Here is a 17,128-nt window from a genome sequence, read left to right as displayed (position 1 = left end):
GGAGTAGTTGTGCCCCGATCCAGATCAGGGGAGGAGAGGAGACGAACATGGGGGAGTGGGGCGACGGTATTGGGGTCGATCCCGATCCAGATCGTGAGGGGGGAGTGGGGAACGTGGGAGTGTCACTAGGGTTCAGGTTGGGGGAGGGGGTTAAGCAGGGGGCTCGGGGTGGGCCGTTTCGGTAGGGCCGGCCGGTAGGGTGGGATGGGCCAAGGCCCATGGGGAGCCGGGGGCTTTCTTTTCTGTTTTCATTTAGTTTCCTTTTATTTTAATTTTAGCAAAATACCAAAATGACACCTAATTTGTTGTTACCAAATATGCCACTGCCACACTAATTCTTATCCCTAAATATAATAGTTTAACTATTTTATAATTTATAAAAGGCATTTATTTAATTGTTTTGCTAAAGTTTTATCTACTATCGTGCATTTAAATATTGTATTTAAATATGGGTTCTTCACCATAACTACCTATGCAATATTTGTCACAACCCGAACATTTTAGTTTTAACATTTGAAAACTTTTGTTGTTTGCCTTAAATTCAAATTTGAATTTGAATCGGTTTTGGAACTAACGCGAGATTAACAATAGTAACCGTGGTGACGTGGCATCATTAACGTGGGATTACTGTAGCCTAATTATTCGGGCGTCACACGGTAGTACCGCAAGGGGAAGCGGTAGTACCGCGCCCGTGGCAGTACCGTCCTCAACCCTTGTGCTACAGGTCTGCCCTAGTTGCTGCTGCTGCGGTAGTACCGCGGGTCCTCACGGTAGTACCGCGTGGCCTTGCGGTAGTACCGCTTGTCAGCAAGCGGAAGTACCGCGTGGCCCTGCGGTAGTACCGCTGGTCTGGGGCGGTAGTACCACTGGTCGCGGGCTGGTAGGTGGATAACGGTTGGATTTTTGTCCTAAGCTATAAAAGGGGTGGCTTCTTCCTCTAGTTGGCTATCTCTTCCAACCCTAAGCTCCATTTGTTGGGTTTCGTAGTAATTTCAAAAAATTTCCTACGCGCACACAGGATCATGTGATGCATAGCAACGAGAGGAGAGTGTTGTCTACGTACCCAACGCAGACCGACTGCGGAAGCGATGACACGACGTAGAGGAAGTAGTCGTACGTCTTCACGATCCAACCGATCAAGCACCGAAACTACGGCACCTCCGAGTTCGAGCACACGTTCAGCTCGATGACGATCCCCGGACTCCGATCCAGCAAAGTGTTGGGGAAGAGTTTCGTCAGCACGACGGCGTGGTGACGATCTTGATGAATTACAGCAGCAGGGCTTCGCCTAAACTCCGCTACAGTATTATCGAGGAATATGGTGGCAGGGGGCACCGCACACGGCTAAGGAATCGATCACGTGGATCAACTTGTGTCAACTTGTGTGTTTAGAGGTGCCCCTGCCTCAGTATATAAAGGAGCCAAGGGGGGAGGGTGCGCCGGCCAGGAGGAGGAGGCGCAGGAGGAGTCCTACTCCTACCGGGAGTAGGACTCCCCTCCAATCCTATTCCAACTAGGATTCCCAAGGGGGAAAGAGGGAGAGGGGTGGCCGGCCACCTCTCCTAGTCCTAATAGGACTAGGGAAGGGGGAGGCGCGCAGCCCCCTTGGGCTGCCCCTTTCTCCTTTCCACTAAGGCCCATGAAGGCCCATGTGGTTCCCGGGGGGTTCCGGTAACCTCCCGGTAACCCGGTAAAATCCCGATTTCACCCGGAACACTTCCGATGTCCAAACATAGGCTTCCAATATATCAATCTTTATGTCTCGACCATTTCGAGACTCCTCGTCATGTCCGTGATCACATCCGGGACTCCGAACAACCTTCGGTACATCAAAATGCATAAACTCATAATATAACTGTCATCGTAACCTTAAGCGTGCGGACCCTACGGGTTCGAGAACAATGTAGACATGACCGAGACATGTCTCTGGTCAATAACCAATAGCGGGACCTGGATGCCCATATTGGCTCCTACATATTCTACGAAGATCTTTATCGGTCAGACCGCATAACAACATACGTTGTTCCCTTTGTCATCGGTATGTTACTTGCCCGAGATTCGATCGTCGGTATCCAATACCTAGTTCAATCTCGTTACCGGCAAGTCTCTTTACTCGTTCCGTAATACATCATCTCACAACTAACATATTAGTTGTAATGCTTGCAAGGCTTATGTGATGTGTATTACCGAGAGGGCCCAGAGATACCTCTCCGACAATCGGAGTGACAAATCCTAATCTCGAAATACGCCAACCCAACATCGACCATTGGAGACACCTGTAGTACTCCTTTATAATCACCCATTTACGTTGTGACGTTTGGTAGTACCCAAAGTGTTCCTCCGGTAAACGGGAGTTGCATAATCTCATAGTCATAGGAACATGTATAAGTCATGAAGAAAGCAATAGCAACATACTAAACGATCAGGTGCTAAGCTAATGGAATGGGTCATGTCAATCAGATCATTCTACTAATGATGTGACCTCGTTAATCAAATAACAACTCATTGTTCATGGTTAGGAAACATAACCATCTTTGATTAACGAGCTAGTCAAGTAGAGGCATACTAGTGACACTCTGTTTGTCTATGTATTCACACATGTATTATGTTTCCGGAAAATACAATTCTAGCATGAATAATAAACATTTATCATGATTATAAGGAAATAAATAATAACTTTATTATTGCCTCTAGGGCATATTTCCTTCAGTCTCCCACTTGCACTAGAGTCAATAATCTAGATTACACTGTAATGAATCTAACACCCATGGAGCTTTGGTGCTGATCATGTTTTGCTCGTGGAAGAGGCTTAGTCAACGGGTCTGCAACATTCAGATCCGTATGTATCTTGCAAATCTCTATGTCTCCCACCTGGACTAGATCCCGGATGGAGTTGAAGCGTCTCTTGATGTGTTTGGTCCTTTTGTGAAATCTGGATTCCTTTGCCAAGGCAATTGCACCAGTATTGTCACAAAAGATTTTCATTGGACCCGATGCACTAGGTATGACACCTAGATCGGATATGAACTCCTTCATCCAGACTCCTTCATTTGCTGCTTCCGAAGCAGCTATGTATTCCGCTTCACATGTAGATCCCGCTACGACGCTTTGTTTAGAACTGCACCAACTGACAGCTCCACCGTTTAATGTAAACACGTATCCGGTTTGCGATTTAGAATCGTCCGGATCAGTGTCAAAGCTTGCATCAACGTAACCTTTTACGATGAGCTCTTTGTCACTTCCATATACGAGAAACATATCCTTAGTCCTTTTCAGGTATTTCAGGATGTTCTTGACCGCTGTCCAGTGATCCATTCCTGGATTACTTTGGTACCTCCCTGCTAAACTTATAGCAAGGCACACATCAGGTCTGGTACACAGCATTGCATACATGATAGAGCCTATGGCTGATGCATAGGGAACATCTTTCATATTCTCTCTATCTTCTGCAGTGGTCGGGCATTGAGTCTTACTCAATTTCACACCTTGTAACACAGGCAAGAACCCTTTCTTTGCTTGATCCATTTTGAATTTCTTCAAAATTTTGTCAAGGTATGTGCTTTGTGAAAGTCCAATTAAGCGTCTTGATCTGTCTCTATAGATCTTAATGCCTAATATGTAAGCAGCTTCACCGAGGTCTTTCATTGAAAAACTTTTATTCAAGTATCCCTTTATGCTATCCAGAAATTCTATATCATTTCCAATCAGTAATATGTCATCCACATATAATATCAGAAATGCTACAGAGCTCCCACTCACTTTCTTGTAAATACAGGCTTCTCCAAAAGTCTGTATAAAACCAAATGCTTTGATCACACTATCAAAACGTTTATTCCAACTCCGAGAGGCTTGCACCAGTCCATAAATGGATCGCTGGAGCTTGCACACTTTGTTAGCTCCCTTTGGATCGACAAAACCTTCTGGTTGCATCATATACAACTCTTCTTCCAGGAATCCATTCAGGAATGCAGTTTTGACATCCATTTGCCAAATTTCATAATCATAAAATGCGGCAATTGCTAACATGATTCGGACGGACTTAAGCATCGCTACGGGTGAGAAGGTCTCATCGTAGTCAATTCCTTGAACTTGCCGAAAACCTTTTGCGACAAGTCGAGCTTTGTAGACAGTAACATTACCATCAGCGTCAGTCTTCTTCTTAAAAATCCATTTATTCTCAATTGCTTGCCGATCATCGGGCAAGTCAACCAAAGTCCATACTTTGTTCTCATACATGGATCCCATCTCAGATTTCATGGCTTCAAGCCACTTTGCGGAATCTGGGCTCACCATCGCTTCTTCATAGTTCGTAGGTTCATCATGATCTAGTAGCATGACCTCCAGAACAGGATTACCGTACCACTCTGGTGCGGATCTTACTCTGGTTGATCTACGAGGTTCAGTAGTATCTTGATCTGAAGTTTCATGATCATTATCATTGGCTTCCTCACTAACTGGTGTAGGTGTCACTGAAACAGTTTTCTGTGATGAACTACTTTCCAGTAAGGGAGCAGGTACAGTTACCTCGTCAAGTTCTACTTTCCTCCCACTCACTTCTTTCGAGAGAAACTCCTTCTCTAGAAATGATCCATTCTTAGCAACGAATGTTTTGCCTTCGGATCTGTGATAGAAGGTGTACCCAACAGTTTCCTTTGGGTATCCTATGAATACACATTTCTCCGATTTGGGTTCGAGCTTATCAGGTTGAAGCTTTTTCACATAAGCATCGCAGCCCCAAACTTTAAGAAACGACAACTTTGGTTTCTTGCCAAACCACAGTTCATAAGGCGTCGTCTCAACGGATTTTGATGGTGCCCTATTTAACGTGAATGCGGCCGTCTCTAAAGCATATCCCCAAAATGATAGCGGTAAATCAGTAAGAGACATCATAGATCGCACCATATCTAGTAAAGTACGATTACGACGTTCGGACACACCATTATGCTGTGGTGTTCCGGGTGGCGTGAGTTGCGAAACTATTCCACAATTTTTCAAATGTACACCAAACTCGTAACTCAAATATTCTCCTCCACGATCAGATCGTAGAAACTTTATTTTCTTGTTACGATGATTTTCAACTTCACTCTGAAATTCTTTGAACTTTTCAAATGTTTCAGACTTATGCTTCATTAAGTAGATATATCCATATCTGCTCAAATCATCTGTGAAGGTGAGAAAATAACGATATCCGCCACGAGCCTCAATATTCATCGGGCCACATACATCGGTATGTATGATTTCCAACAAATCTGTTGCTCTCTCCATAGTACCGGAGAACGGTGTTTTAGTCATCTTGCCCATGAGGCACGGTTCGCAAGTACCAAGTGATTCATAATCAAGTGGTTCCAAAAGTCCATTAGTATGGAGTTTCTTCATGCGTTTTACACCGATATGACCTAAACGACAGTGCCACAAATAAGTTGCACTTTCATTATCAACTCTGCATCTTTTGGTTTCAACATTATGAATATGTGTATTACTACTATCGAGATTTAGTAAGAATAGACCACTCTTCAAGGGTGCATGACCATAAAAGATATTACTCATATAAATAGAACAACCATTATTCTCTGATTTAAATGAATAACCGTCTCGCATTAAACAAGATCCAGATATAATGTTCATGCTCAACGCTGGCACCAAATAACAATTATTTAGGTCTAATATTAATCCCGAAGGTAGATGTAGAGGTAGCGTGCCGACCGCGATCACATCGACTTTGGAACCGTTTCCCACGCGCATCGTCACCTCGTCCTTTGCCAGTGCCCGCTTATTCTGTAGTCCCTGTTTCGAGTTGCAAATATTAGCAACAGAACCAGTATCAAATACCCAGGTGCTACTGCGAGCATTGGTAAGGTACACATCAATAACATGTATATCACATATACCTTTGTTCACCTTGCCATCCTTCTTATCCGCCAAATACTTGGGGCAGTTCCGCTTCCAGTGACCAGTCTGCTTGCAGTAGAAGCACTCAGTTTCAGGCTTAGGTCTAGACTTGGGTTTCTTCTCTTGAGCAGCAACTTGCTTGCCGTTCTTTTTGAAGTTCCCCTTTTTCTTCCCTTTGCCCTTTTTCTTGAAACTAGTGGTCTTGTTAACCATCAACACTTGATGCTCCTTCTTGATTTCTACCTCCGCAGCTTTCAGCATTGCGAAGAGCTCGGGAATAGTCTTGTTCATCCCTTGCATATTATAGTTCATCACGAAGCTCTTGTAGCTTGGTGGCAGTGATTGGAGAATTCTGTCAATGACGCAATCATCCGGAAGATTAACTCCCAATTGAATCAAGTGATTATTATACCCAGACATTTTGAGTATATGCTCACTGACAGAACTGTTCTCTTCCATCTTGCAGCTATAGAACTTATTGGAGACTTCATATCTCTCAATCCGGGCATTTGCTTGAAATATTAACTTCAACTCCTGGAACATCTCATATGCTCCATGACGTTCAAAACGTCGTTGAAGTCCCGATTCTAAGCCGTAAAGCATGGCACACTGAACTATCGAGTAGTCATCAGCTTTGCTCTGCCAGACGTTCATAACATCTGGCGTTGCTCCAGCAGCAGGCCTGGCACCCAGCGGTGCTTCCAGGACGTAATTCTTCTGTGCAGCAATGAGGATAATCCTCAAGTTACGGACCCAGTCCGTGTAATTGCTACCATCATCTTTCAACTTTGCTTTCTCAAGGAACGCATTAAAATTTAACGGAACAACAGCACGAGCCATCTATCTACAATCAACATAAACAAGCAAGATACTATCAGGGACTAAGTTCATGATAAATTTTAAGTTCAATTAATCATATTATTAAAGAACTCCCACTTAGATAGACATCCCTCTAATCCTCTAAGTGATCACGTGATCCAAATCAACTAAACCATATCCGATCATCACGTGAGATGGAGTAGTTTCATCGGTGAACATCATTATGTTGATCATATCTACTATATGATTCACGCTCGACCTTTCGGTCTCCGTGTTCCGAGGCCATATCTGCATATGCTAGGCTCGTCAAGTTTAACCTGAGTATTCTGCGTGCGCAACTGTTTTGCACCCGTTGTATTTGAACGTAGAGCCTATCACACCCGATCATCACGTGGTGTCTCAGCACGAAGAACTTTTGCAACGGTGCATACTCAGGGAGAACACTTCTTGATAATTTAGTGAGAGATCATCTTATAATGCTACCGTCAATCAAAGCAAGATAAGATGCATAAAAAGATAAACATCACATGCAATCAATATAAGTGATATGATATGGCCATCATCATCTTGTGCTTGTGATCTCCATCTCCGAAGCACCGTCATGATCACCATCGTCACCGGCGCGACACCTTGATCTCCATCGTAGCATCGTTGTCGTCTCGCCAATCTTATGCTTCCACGACTATCACTACCGTTTAGTAATAAAGTAAAGCATTACATCGCGATTGCATTGCATACAATAAAGCGACAACCATATGGCTCCTGCCAGTTGCCGATAACTTGGTTACAAAACATGATCATCTCATACAATAAAATTCAGCATCATGCCTTGACCATATCACATCACAACATGCCCTGCAAAAACAAGTTAGACGTCCTCTACTTTGTTGTTGCATGTTTTACGTGGCTGCTACGGGCTTAAGTAAGAACCAATCTCACCTACGCATCAAAACCACAACGATAGTTTGTCAAATAGACTCCGTTTTAACCTTCGCAAGGACCGGGCGTAGCCATACTTGGTTCAACTAAAGTTGGAGAGGCAGTCGCCCGCAAGCCATCTCTGTGCAAAGCACGTCGAGGGAACCGGTCTCGCGTAAGCGTACGCGTAAGGTTGGTCCGGGTCGTCTCGTCCAACAATACCGCTGAACCAAAATATGACATGCTGGTAGGCAGTATGACTTGTATCGTCCACAACTCACTTGTGTTCTACTCGTGCATATAACATCAACATCATTAACCTAGGCTCGGATGCCACTGTTGGGTTTCGTAGTAATTTCAAAAAATTTCCTACGCGCACACAGGATCATGTGATGCATAGCAACGAGAGGAGAGTGTTGTCTACGTACCCAACGCAGACCGACTGCGGAAGCGATGACACGACGTAGAGGAAGTAGTCGTACGTCTTCACGATCCAACCGATCAAGCACCGAAACTACGGCACCTCCGAGTTCGAGCACACGTTCAGCTCGATGACGATCCCCGGACTCCGATCCAGCAAAGTGTCGGGGAAGAGTTTCCGTCAGCACGACGGCGTGGTGACGATCTTGATGAACTACAGCAGCAGGGCTTCGCCTAAACTCCGCTACAGTATTATCGAGGAATATGGTGGCAGGGGGCACCGCACACGGCTAAGGAATCGATCACGTGGATCAACTTGTGTCAACTTGTGTGTTTAGAGGTGCCCCTGCCTCAGTATATAAAGGAGCCAAGGGGGGAGGGTGCGCCGGCCAGGAGGAGGAGGCGCAGGAGGAGTCCTACTCCTACCGGGAGTAGGACTCCCCTCCAATCCTATTCCAACTAGGATTCCCAAGGGGGAAAGAGGGAGAGGGGTGGCCGGCCACCTCTCCTAGTCCTAATAGGACTAGGGGAAGGGGGGAGGCGCGCAGCCCCCTTGGGCTGCCCCTTTCTCCTTTCCACTAAGGCCCATGAAGGCCCATGTGGTTCCCGGGGGGTTCCGGTAACCTCCCGGTAACCCGGTAAAATCCCGATTTCACCCGGAACACTTCCGATGTCCAAACATAGGCTTCCAATATATCAATCTTTATGTCTCGACCATTTCGAGACTCCTCGTCATGTCCGTGATCACATCCGGGACTCCGAACAACCTTCGGTACATCAAAATGCATAAACTCATAATATAACTGTCATCGTAACCTTAAGCGTGCGGACCCTACGGGTTCGAGAACAATGTAGACATGACCGAGACATGTCTCTGGTCAATAACCAATAGCGGGACCTGGATGCCCATATTGGCTCCTACATATTCTACGAAGATCTTTATCGGTCAGACCGCATAACAACATACGTTGTTCCCTTTGTCATCGGTATGTTACTTGCCCGAGATTCGATCGTCGGTATCCAATACCTAGTTCAATCTCGTTACCGGCAAGTCTCTTTACTCGTTCCGTAATACATCATCTCACAACTAACATATTAGTTGTAATGCTTGCAAGGCTTATGTGATGTGTATTACCGAGAGGGCCCAGAGATACCTCTCCGACAATCGGAGTGACAAATCCTAATCTCGAAATACGCCAACCCAACATCGACCATTGGAGACACCTGTAGTACTCCTTTATAATCACCCATTTACGTTGTGACGTTTGGTAGTACCCAAAGTGTTCCTCCGGTAAACGGGAGTTGCATAATCTCATAGTCATAGGAACATGTATAAGTCATGAAGAAAGCAATAGCAACATACTAAACGATCAGGTGCTAAGCTAATGGAATGGGTCATGTCAATCAGATCATTCTACTAATGATGTGACCTCGTTAATCAAATAACAACTCATTGTTCATGGTTAGGAAACATAACCATCTTTGATTAACGAGCTAGTCAAGTAGAGGCATACTAGTGACACTCTGTTTGTCTATGTATTCACACATGTATTATGTTTCCGGAAAATACAATTCTAGCATGAATAATAAACATTTATCATGATTATAAGGAAATAAATAATAACTTTATTATTGCCTCTAGGGCATATTTCCTTCACCATTGTTGCTCCAAGCTCCATTTTCGCCCGATCTCACTCCCTAGCCAATCAAACTTGTTGATTTGCTCGGGAGTGGTTGAGAAGGCCCCGATCTACACTTCCACCAAGAGAAATTTGATTCCCCCACTAATCCCTTGCGGATGTTGTTACTCTTGGGTGTTTGAGCACCCTAGACGGTTGAGGTCACCGCGGAGCCATAGTCTATTGTGGTGAAGCTTTGTGGTGTCGTTGGGAGCCTCCAATTGAGTTGTGGAGATTGCCCCAACCTTGTTTGTAAATTTTTGGTCGCCGCCTCCTAGGGCACCAATAGTGGAATCACGGCATCTCGCATTGTGTGAGGGCTTGAGGAGAATACGGTGCCCCTAGTGGCCTCTTGGGGAGCATTGTGCCTCCACACCGCTCCAACGGAGACGTACTTCCCCTCAAAGGGAAGGAACTTCGGTAACACATCCTCGTCTCCACCGGCTCCACTCTTGGTTATCTCGTGCCTTTACTTTTGCAAGCTTATTTGTGATATATCTCTTGCTTGCTTGTGTTCCTATCTCTGTTGCATCATATAGGTTGCTCACCTAGTTGCATATCTAGACAACCTACTTTGATGCAAAGTTTAAATTGTTAAAGAAAAGCAAAAAAATGTTAGTTACCTATTCACCCCCCCTCCAGTCAACCATATCGATCCTTTCACCCCCTCCCTAGCTTCTCCTAGAATCGCCACTCCATATGTTGTTTACAATCCTAGCTAATTAGACCTTAACTAGATAGGGTTGTAAAAAAATATGGAGTGGCAATTCTGGGAGAAGCTGGGGAGGGGGCGATTATGGGAGAATCGCCGAAAAGAACTGGCCATGAATCTCCGACATTGATGGCGCTCTGGGCCCCCTTGCGACCGTGGAGTACAACGACCTATGACGCAACATCCAACAAGTCTTCCTCTCAACAATCCCAGATACTCTAACTTAACTTGGTGTTGGTCCGCGAAGGGAACCTTCTCTACGAGCTCCTATTATACAATGCCGTTCTGGTAGCTCATCTGGCGTAGCTGGGCGCCGAATGTCAAATTCTTCTTCTGGCTTGCATCGCAGAATCGTTGTTGGACTACCGATCGCTTGGCGCAAAGTGGTTTGCAACACACGCCTATCTATGGGATGTGCTCCCGGGAGGATGAGACACTGCACCACATTTTCCAGATGCATCTTCTCTCGAATCACCTGGCACGAGGTGCTCTCTTGGTACCCGGCTTCTGATTCTACCACCGGATGGCACGACCACCTTCTTCTCTTGGTTGTGTTCTAGCACCATGGTGGCTCCCACCTAATACGGAAGGGTTTTGCATCACTCACAATCATTACGCCTGGGCCATCTAGAAGCATAGCAATGCAATCTTTGAGGGTATGCAACCTTCAAACGACCAGCTGCTTACCACAATAAAGACCGACGCTAAGAGATGGGCGTGGGCGGGCGCCAAGGGATTAGATAGGATCATTCCCGTAGCCTGACCTCTCTGCATCGGGGATGAGAAACCCCCTCTCTTCGGCTCATTGGTAACCCATGTATGCATCTTGGGATTACTCCACTTGTATTCTACCCCTTTCTATCAATGGAATGACACGCCTCCACGGGTATTCGAGAAACAAAAAAATCTAGCCCTGGTAACTACCCAAGTTTTTGCCTCATCCATAATCGTCGCTGCCGCGCGTGTGGGTAGAGATGCCTTGTTGCGGAAGACCCAAGCATTCTTTTCGTTCCAGATCTCCCATCATATGAACATATGCAAAGAGTTAAACGCCTTCCTATAGAATTAGCCCGGTTGTCCCTCGCTCAAGTTCCACCATTGTTTGATCGTGTGCATGTCGATCCAAGAAGGTGTCGCCGATTGCTAGTCCAACCGTTCGTAAATCAAGTTCCAAACCACGATAGTGAAGCGACATTTGAACATAAGGTCAGCGACCGTTTCCGCTCCTCTCTTGCAAAGTTGGCAAAGGCCGCAGTTTGACCAACCTCTGCAAAGGAACCTGGCAGCCCTCCAGATTTTATCTTGAAGGATTAGCCAGGAAAAGAATTTAATCTTAAGAGGTGCCCAAATCTTCCAAACCATCCTAGGCATCTCAAACTTGATCAATCCGGCAAACTGCTTCTTGTATGCGGTGGGGGCGGAGTACACTAGTAGAAAACAGGGCTTTGGTCACAACTCAATGTACACATTAGTCCCGGTTGCATTACAAACCGGGACTAATGTGAGCATTAGTCCCGGTTCGAGCGGCTAGGGCGTCGAGAAGGCATTAGTCCCGGTTCAAATGGGACCTTTAGTCCCGGTTTGAGACAAGAACCAAGACTAAAGGGTGTGATGCCCTTTAGTCCCGGTTCTTGTCTCAAACCGGGACTAAAGACCTTTAGTCCCGGTTTGAGATACGAACCGGGACTAAAGGGGTTCATGTCTCAAACTCTACCCCCCCCCCCCCTCCGGCCCCCCTCCGTGTATCACCATTTTAATTTTGAAAAAAACAAAAGAAAATGAGAAAATCTTCAAAAAATAAAATCCTTCGAGATGTAGTTATATTACTACATCTACTAGTTAGGAAAATTTAAAAACTTAAATTTGGACATGTTTTGCAAAAAAACTGTTATGAGAAAGTAAAACGGCTACAACTTTTGCGTACAATGTCGCAAAAAAGTATAATATATCAAAATGTTCAGCACGAAAATCCGGTTCCAATTTCGACGGCCATAGGCCATTTTGCAAATTTCTAGAATCCTCAAATTCTGAAAGGAAAAAGTTATCCTCAAATTTTAGTTTTTTTTGAATTTTTGGTCAAACTCTGGTCAAACTACTTATTCAAGAAATATCAGTGTTACTAATTAATTATTGTTTTTTAGAATAATAGTTTCAAACTCAAACGGTTCTTCGTGCTCAAGTTCAACTCCTAAGGGTTAATAGGATTGACTGCTTACTATTGTCAGGAAAACAACAAGTGCAGACTTGGAAACGAGGGGGAACAGAACTCGAAAGTTAAGCGTGCTCAGGTTAGAGTAGCGAGAGGATGGGTGAGGGGTGATTAGAGATTAAATTGTCAAAAAATTCAGAAATGTGAAAATCGAAAAAAAATCAATTTTTTTCCAAAAAAAGTCAAAAAAAATTCAAAAAATTTCCTTTAGTCCCGTTTGGTGTTATCAACCGGGACTAAAGGTGGAGCTCCAGACAGAGGCCACGTGGAGCCCCTTTAGTCCCGGTTCATAAGTGAACCGGGACTAAAGGTTTAGGTCTTTAGTCCCGACCCTTTAGTCCCGATTTCAGAACCGGGACTAAAGGCCCATTTGGAACCGGGACTAAAGGTCCATTTTCTACTAGTGGTAGCATCCATCGGTTGTGAACTTCCACCGAATGCCATCTTTGGAACGATATTATTCGAACATTTACTGCATTGGGGTGTCGAATAGGGCATTTGCCTCCTAATTTTCTTTAGTGCATTGTCGGTATGTTCCATCTGACCATCTCTATTTTTGCAAGCTATCGACTTCTCATCTCACAACTAAATTTATTTAATTACAAATCCATTTTTTGTATCGCAGTTCCTTCTAGGCTGATTGTATGTCTTTCTGTTGGCAAAAAATGAACAAGTGAGAGATGCTTTTGACCGTGCTGGAAGAAATTGCACGGTCACATCTAGTGATATATGGTATGCATGGTTGGCTATGTATCATTTGTTGTCATGTACCAACTTTATTTGTTTTATAAAGCGGATATTGAATATTAGCTCACTTTAAATGAAATTTTGTGCGACTATTATGGTTATGTTTTCACTTCATTATTAAAGCGGATTTGTGAATCCGAAGCTTGGTGGTATATTACATGTTGTGCATTCGAATACTCGATTTGATTTCTAAATTATACGCTTAGACTTAATTTGCCTAGGCTCCACAAAAGTTCTGGCTCCGCCACTGCTTTGTATCTGGGACAAGCTGAATCCCAATGGACTTGCGCATGAAAGGGCAAAAAATTGCTGGATGAGGGTAACCAAGAGGACGCCTTGTAGAATGATGTGTCAGACCCAATCATTATTATTCAACACCTTGGCGACACAACTATTGGTGCGTTTGGAGAGGGCGAAGATGCCCGGAGCGTTGTCGTTGTGCACATGACTTTCCACCAGCCCATCCATGTTGTTCTGTTTTTAGATTCAGATCCTGCAACTGGGGCTGCAATGCCAAAAGTTGCACATATGCTTCTTGGGATAGAGGAGGATGATAGTTGTCATTAAGATCATTTTTTCGCAAGAACTTGCCCAGAGAGGAATTAGCGGAGTTCGTAAAGTAGCAACACAATTCAATACTGCATAGAGTCGCAAAAAAAAAAAAAACTGCATCAACTTGGTCCATATATGCACCCTGGGGGTTTAATTTTCTTTGTCAGGACTACCTTGAAATGCTGAAAGAGACACATCGTCCAAAGCTGCACGGGTCATGTTTGCCCCTGAATTACGCCAGAACAGTGCTTGCCGAAGAAGCGGCCCTCTTAAATTGATTAAGTTTGGGGATTAAGCAGCCTCTACAGTCTACAGTTACATATTGCTCACGATCAAAGGTCAAGACCTTCGAGTTCCAAGGTGAGGTTGCCGGAGCTTCCTTGGAAATACTTTAACATTTTGGCCAGAGGTCAATCAGGTTGCACTTTTGAAACAGTCGGGTATCTTGCTTGTGCATACCTCAGCTATATATCCTGCAGGATTAAGGTGTAGTAATAAACGCAGGGCATGTTTGAACTGATCCAGATCACGAATCTTGGATTCCCAGTTCGCAATTACCCGTTCATACGCATAGGACCACGACCGTTGTCCTGCCAATCGAAACATCTTCTATCTCGCTCGTCAAAGAGATTCTGTCAGCGCGTAGTTCATACAGACATCACGCAGGCGTGCAGGTTTTCTCGGTGTTTTGCAGGGAATGATGACCCGAGATGATCTGAAGATGCATAGCATCGGAAGATGCATGCTGCACTCGTTGGACAAAGTAAAATCTGACAAGTAAAGCTTGCTCATCAACTCAGTAAACTTTTTCTTGAAAGAAAGCTTATCCAGCAGTATATATTTACCACGACACGTCACCACACATGGTAATTTTCTAAGCAGGGACATCTTATCCTTTCAGCTTTTTGAAGCTTCTGATCCATTCAGCCTAGAATTTTACTGACCTCATCTATACTATCTGATCCGCGGTTTAAGCACGGCAGTCGTCGGCAATACCTTCTTACACGAAAGCTCGCGGGAGTGGCCGCTCGATAGATTCGCCTCCGAGCCCATTCACACACCAGGCAGCGGCCCAAGACCAGCTGAAGCAGCAACCTGCCCCAAGAGCTACGCAGTCGCGTGTTTCGCCAAAAACAAAACAAAAACGCGGCTCGTCGCGTGCCCCGAGCGAGACCAGGCAATTCACTCTCGTGTTTCCCGAAATTTGCTCGCCTTGTGTCCTAAAAAAAACAATTTATTCGATTATCCACAAAGAAGTACTAATTTAGTGGCGTGCCTACGCAGCCGCACCGGGAGTCTACGACACTGTCGCCCGGCTTCTAGCTCCAGGAGCCCTGCCGGCGGAGGATGTCAGGATGAGATCCTCTGACCGGGTTCATGACCGGCACGCCACGTCGGACCCGGACTTCGCCTCCCTCTCCCGTGCCTCTGACATCACGGGCTAGACGACCAACGCCTAATCCGCGCGTGCGGAGAATGACCCAGCGCCTCCAACTATAAATACACACAGCAGCCTATCTTCGTCACATTGCATCTTGTCTACCCGTTCATCTCGATTTCTTGCCTGCGAGCGATCAGAAAAAGTTGAACGAGCTAGAGCTCGCTAGCGGCGGTCCGGCAGCCAGGAGAGAGGCAGTCGTCAGTCGGGAGGGCTATCTCATCTGATGGGGAACTGCGCGGCGTCGCGGCACGCTGGGGAGTCGTGGGCGGACGACGGCGAGTGGGAGGGGGCGTCGTCCACGTCGGAAGACGACCACCACCACCGCCACCACCACCATGACGCGTCGGAGGAGCACTTGTCGGAGGTGACGATCAGGATCACCAAGAGGCAGCTGCACGAGCTGATGGGGAGGAAGACGCCCGGCGGCCGGGGTAGCAGCACTCGGCAGCTGCTGGCGGATATCATGGACTCCGGGGAGGTGCACCACCATGACGTGCACCGGGAGGAGCACTGGAAGCCCGCGCTACGGAGCATTCCGGAGGCCGTCGAGTCATGACGAGACTTGGTGGTGGCTACGTACGTACTTACGTACGCTGCACTGCCGAGCTCTCTGCGGACAGATTAAAGTTGCCATTTCCCTCCTAGCCTCTTTTCTCTTTTCTCTTTTCTCGTTCCCACGGTGTGTTTCCATGTCCTTGAATGGGAGTACTCCCTTGAATGGTTGTCCATGACCATGCATGTACAAAGATTGGATTTGGATAGTTCGTTCAATTTCTAGGGAAATACGTATAAAAAATAGTCACTGATGTACATAGGATGTAGGTGTAGGGAAATAACTGTGAATACCCTATTTCGCATGCCATTTTTTTCTATTATTTTTGTTTCATACTACTATGAGGGAGTGGTGTTTGACGGTGGAGAATGAAACTACTCACCTGCCTGATCTTTTCGTTTAAAAATGGTTTCCTCCGAACTCCGAAGGATGTCAATGGGTAGAGTTGTATGGATGCAATAATTCCATACTCATATCTATGTTTCTCACGGGCACAAAATCTTACTCATAGTCTACATAAAATCTTGCCTGGGCCCATACCGAATGGGTATCCGTGCCAATCGATACCCAATGGGAAGATCGACATAACAATGAAGGGCGGTGGATAGTTGCTAGCTCCATGTGAGATGTAAACGCCAACAAGAGGTGCTAGGGTTGGCAAATTGGTGATCGGGAGGAGGATGAGGGCGGGGGATTGTTGAGGAAGTGCTAACTAGCGGGGGTTGAAGTGGATACAGTCTGGCCGTCTAGAACTTTGGAGTTTATATGCTAGGTATTTTAGCGTTTATATGAGTCACATGCAAGACTACTCTGTAGGGTTCGGGTTTGCCCCTGGACACAAATTTGTGCCTATGTCGTACCCACAACTAGTTGGGGGTTCGGGTAAGAGCAAATTGTTTCTCGACAACCTTGAAATGATTCCATTTTTTTAAATGTTCAAGGATTTGAATTTTTTCACAGATTTTCAAGAGAAGTCCAGTAAAAAGTTTGAGAAATTGAAATAAATTCACAAAATGGAGAAAAATTTCATGAAATAGATATTTGTAAAATTTTGAAAAGTTCATGCATTTGATAAAAAGTAAAAACAAAAATAAAAAGGTAAAAAAGATAAATAAAAAATCCTAGAATAAAACAAATCAAAACCCAGTTTTAAAAAACACGAACAAACCTTGAGGGTTGGAGTCCGAAT

General features: G+C 45.2%; 1 protein-coding gene across 1 annotated transcript; it reads left to right on the top strand.

The window, feature by feature from the left end:
• Nucleotides 1–15,496: 15,496 nt before the first annotated feature.
• On the top strand, nt 15,497–16,250 carry LOC123058679 (uncharacterized). Its single transcript, XM_044481384.1, has one exon. It carries the CDS (start codon nt 15,610–15,612, stop codon nt 15,940–15,942), a length of 333 nt encoding a protein of 110 aa, XP_044337319.1. The 5' UTR covers nt 15,497–15,609; the 3' UTR covers nt 15,943–16,250.
• Nucleotides 16,251–17,128: the final 878 nt, after the last annotated feature.

Source organism: Triticum aestivum, chromosome 3A (genome assembly GCF_018294505.1).
Source record: "Triticum aestivum cultivar Chinese Spring chromosome 3A, IWGSC CS RefSeq v2.1, whole genome shotgun sequence".
NCBI classification, from domain to species: Eukaryota; Viridiplantae; Streptophyta; class Magnoliopsida; order Poales; family Poaceae; genus Triticum; species Triticum aestivum.
Note: the sequence above shows the minus strand (reverse complement) of the source record. Positions and strands in the feature narration are given on the sequence as shown.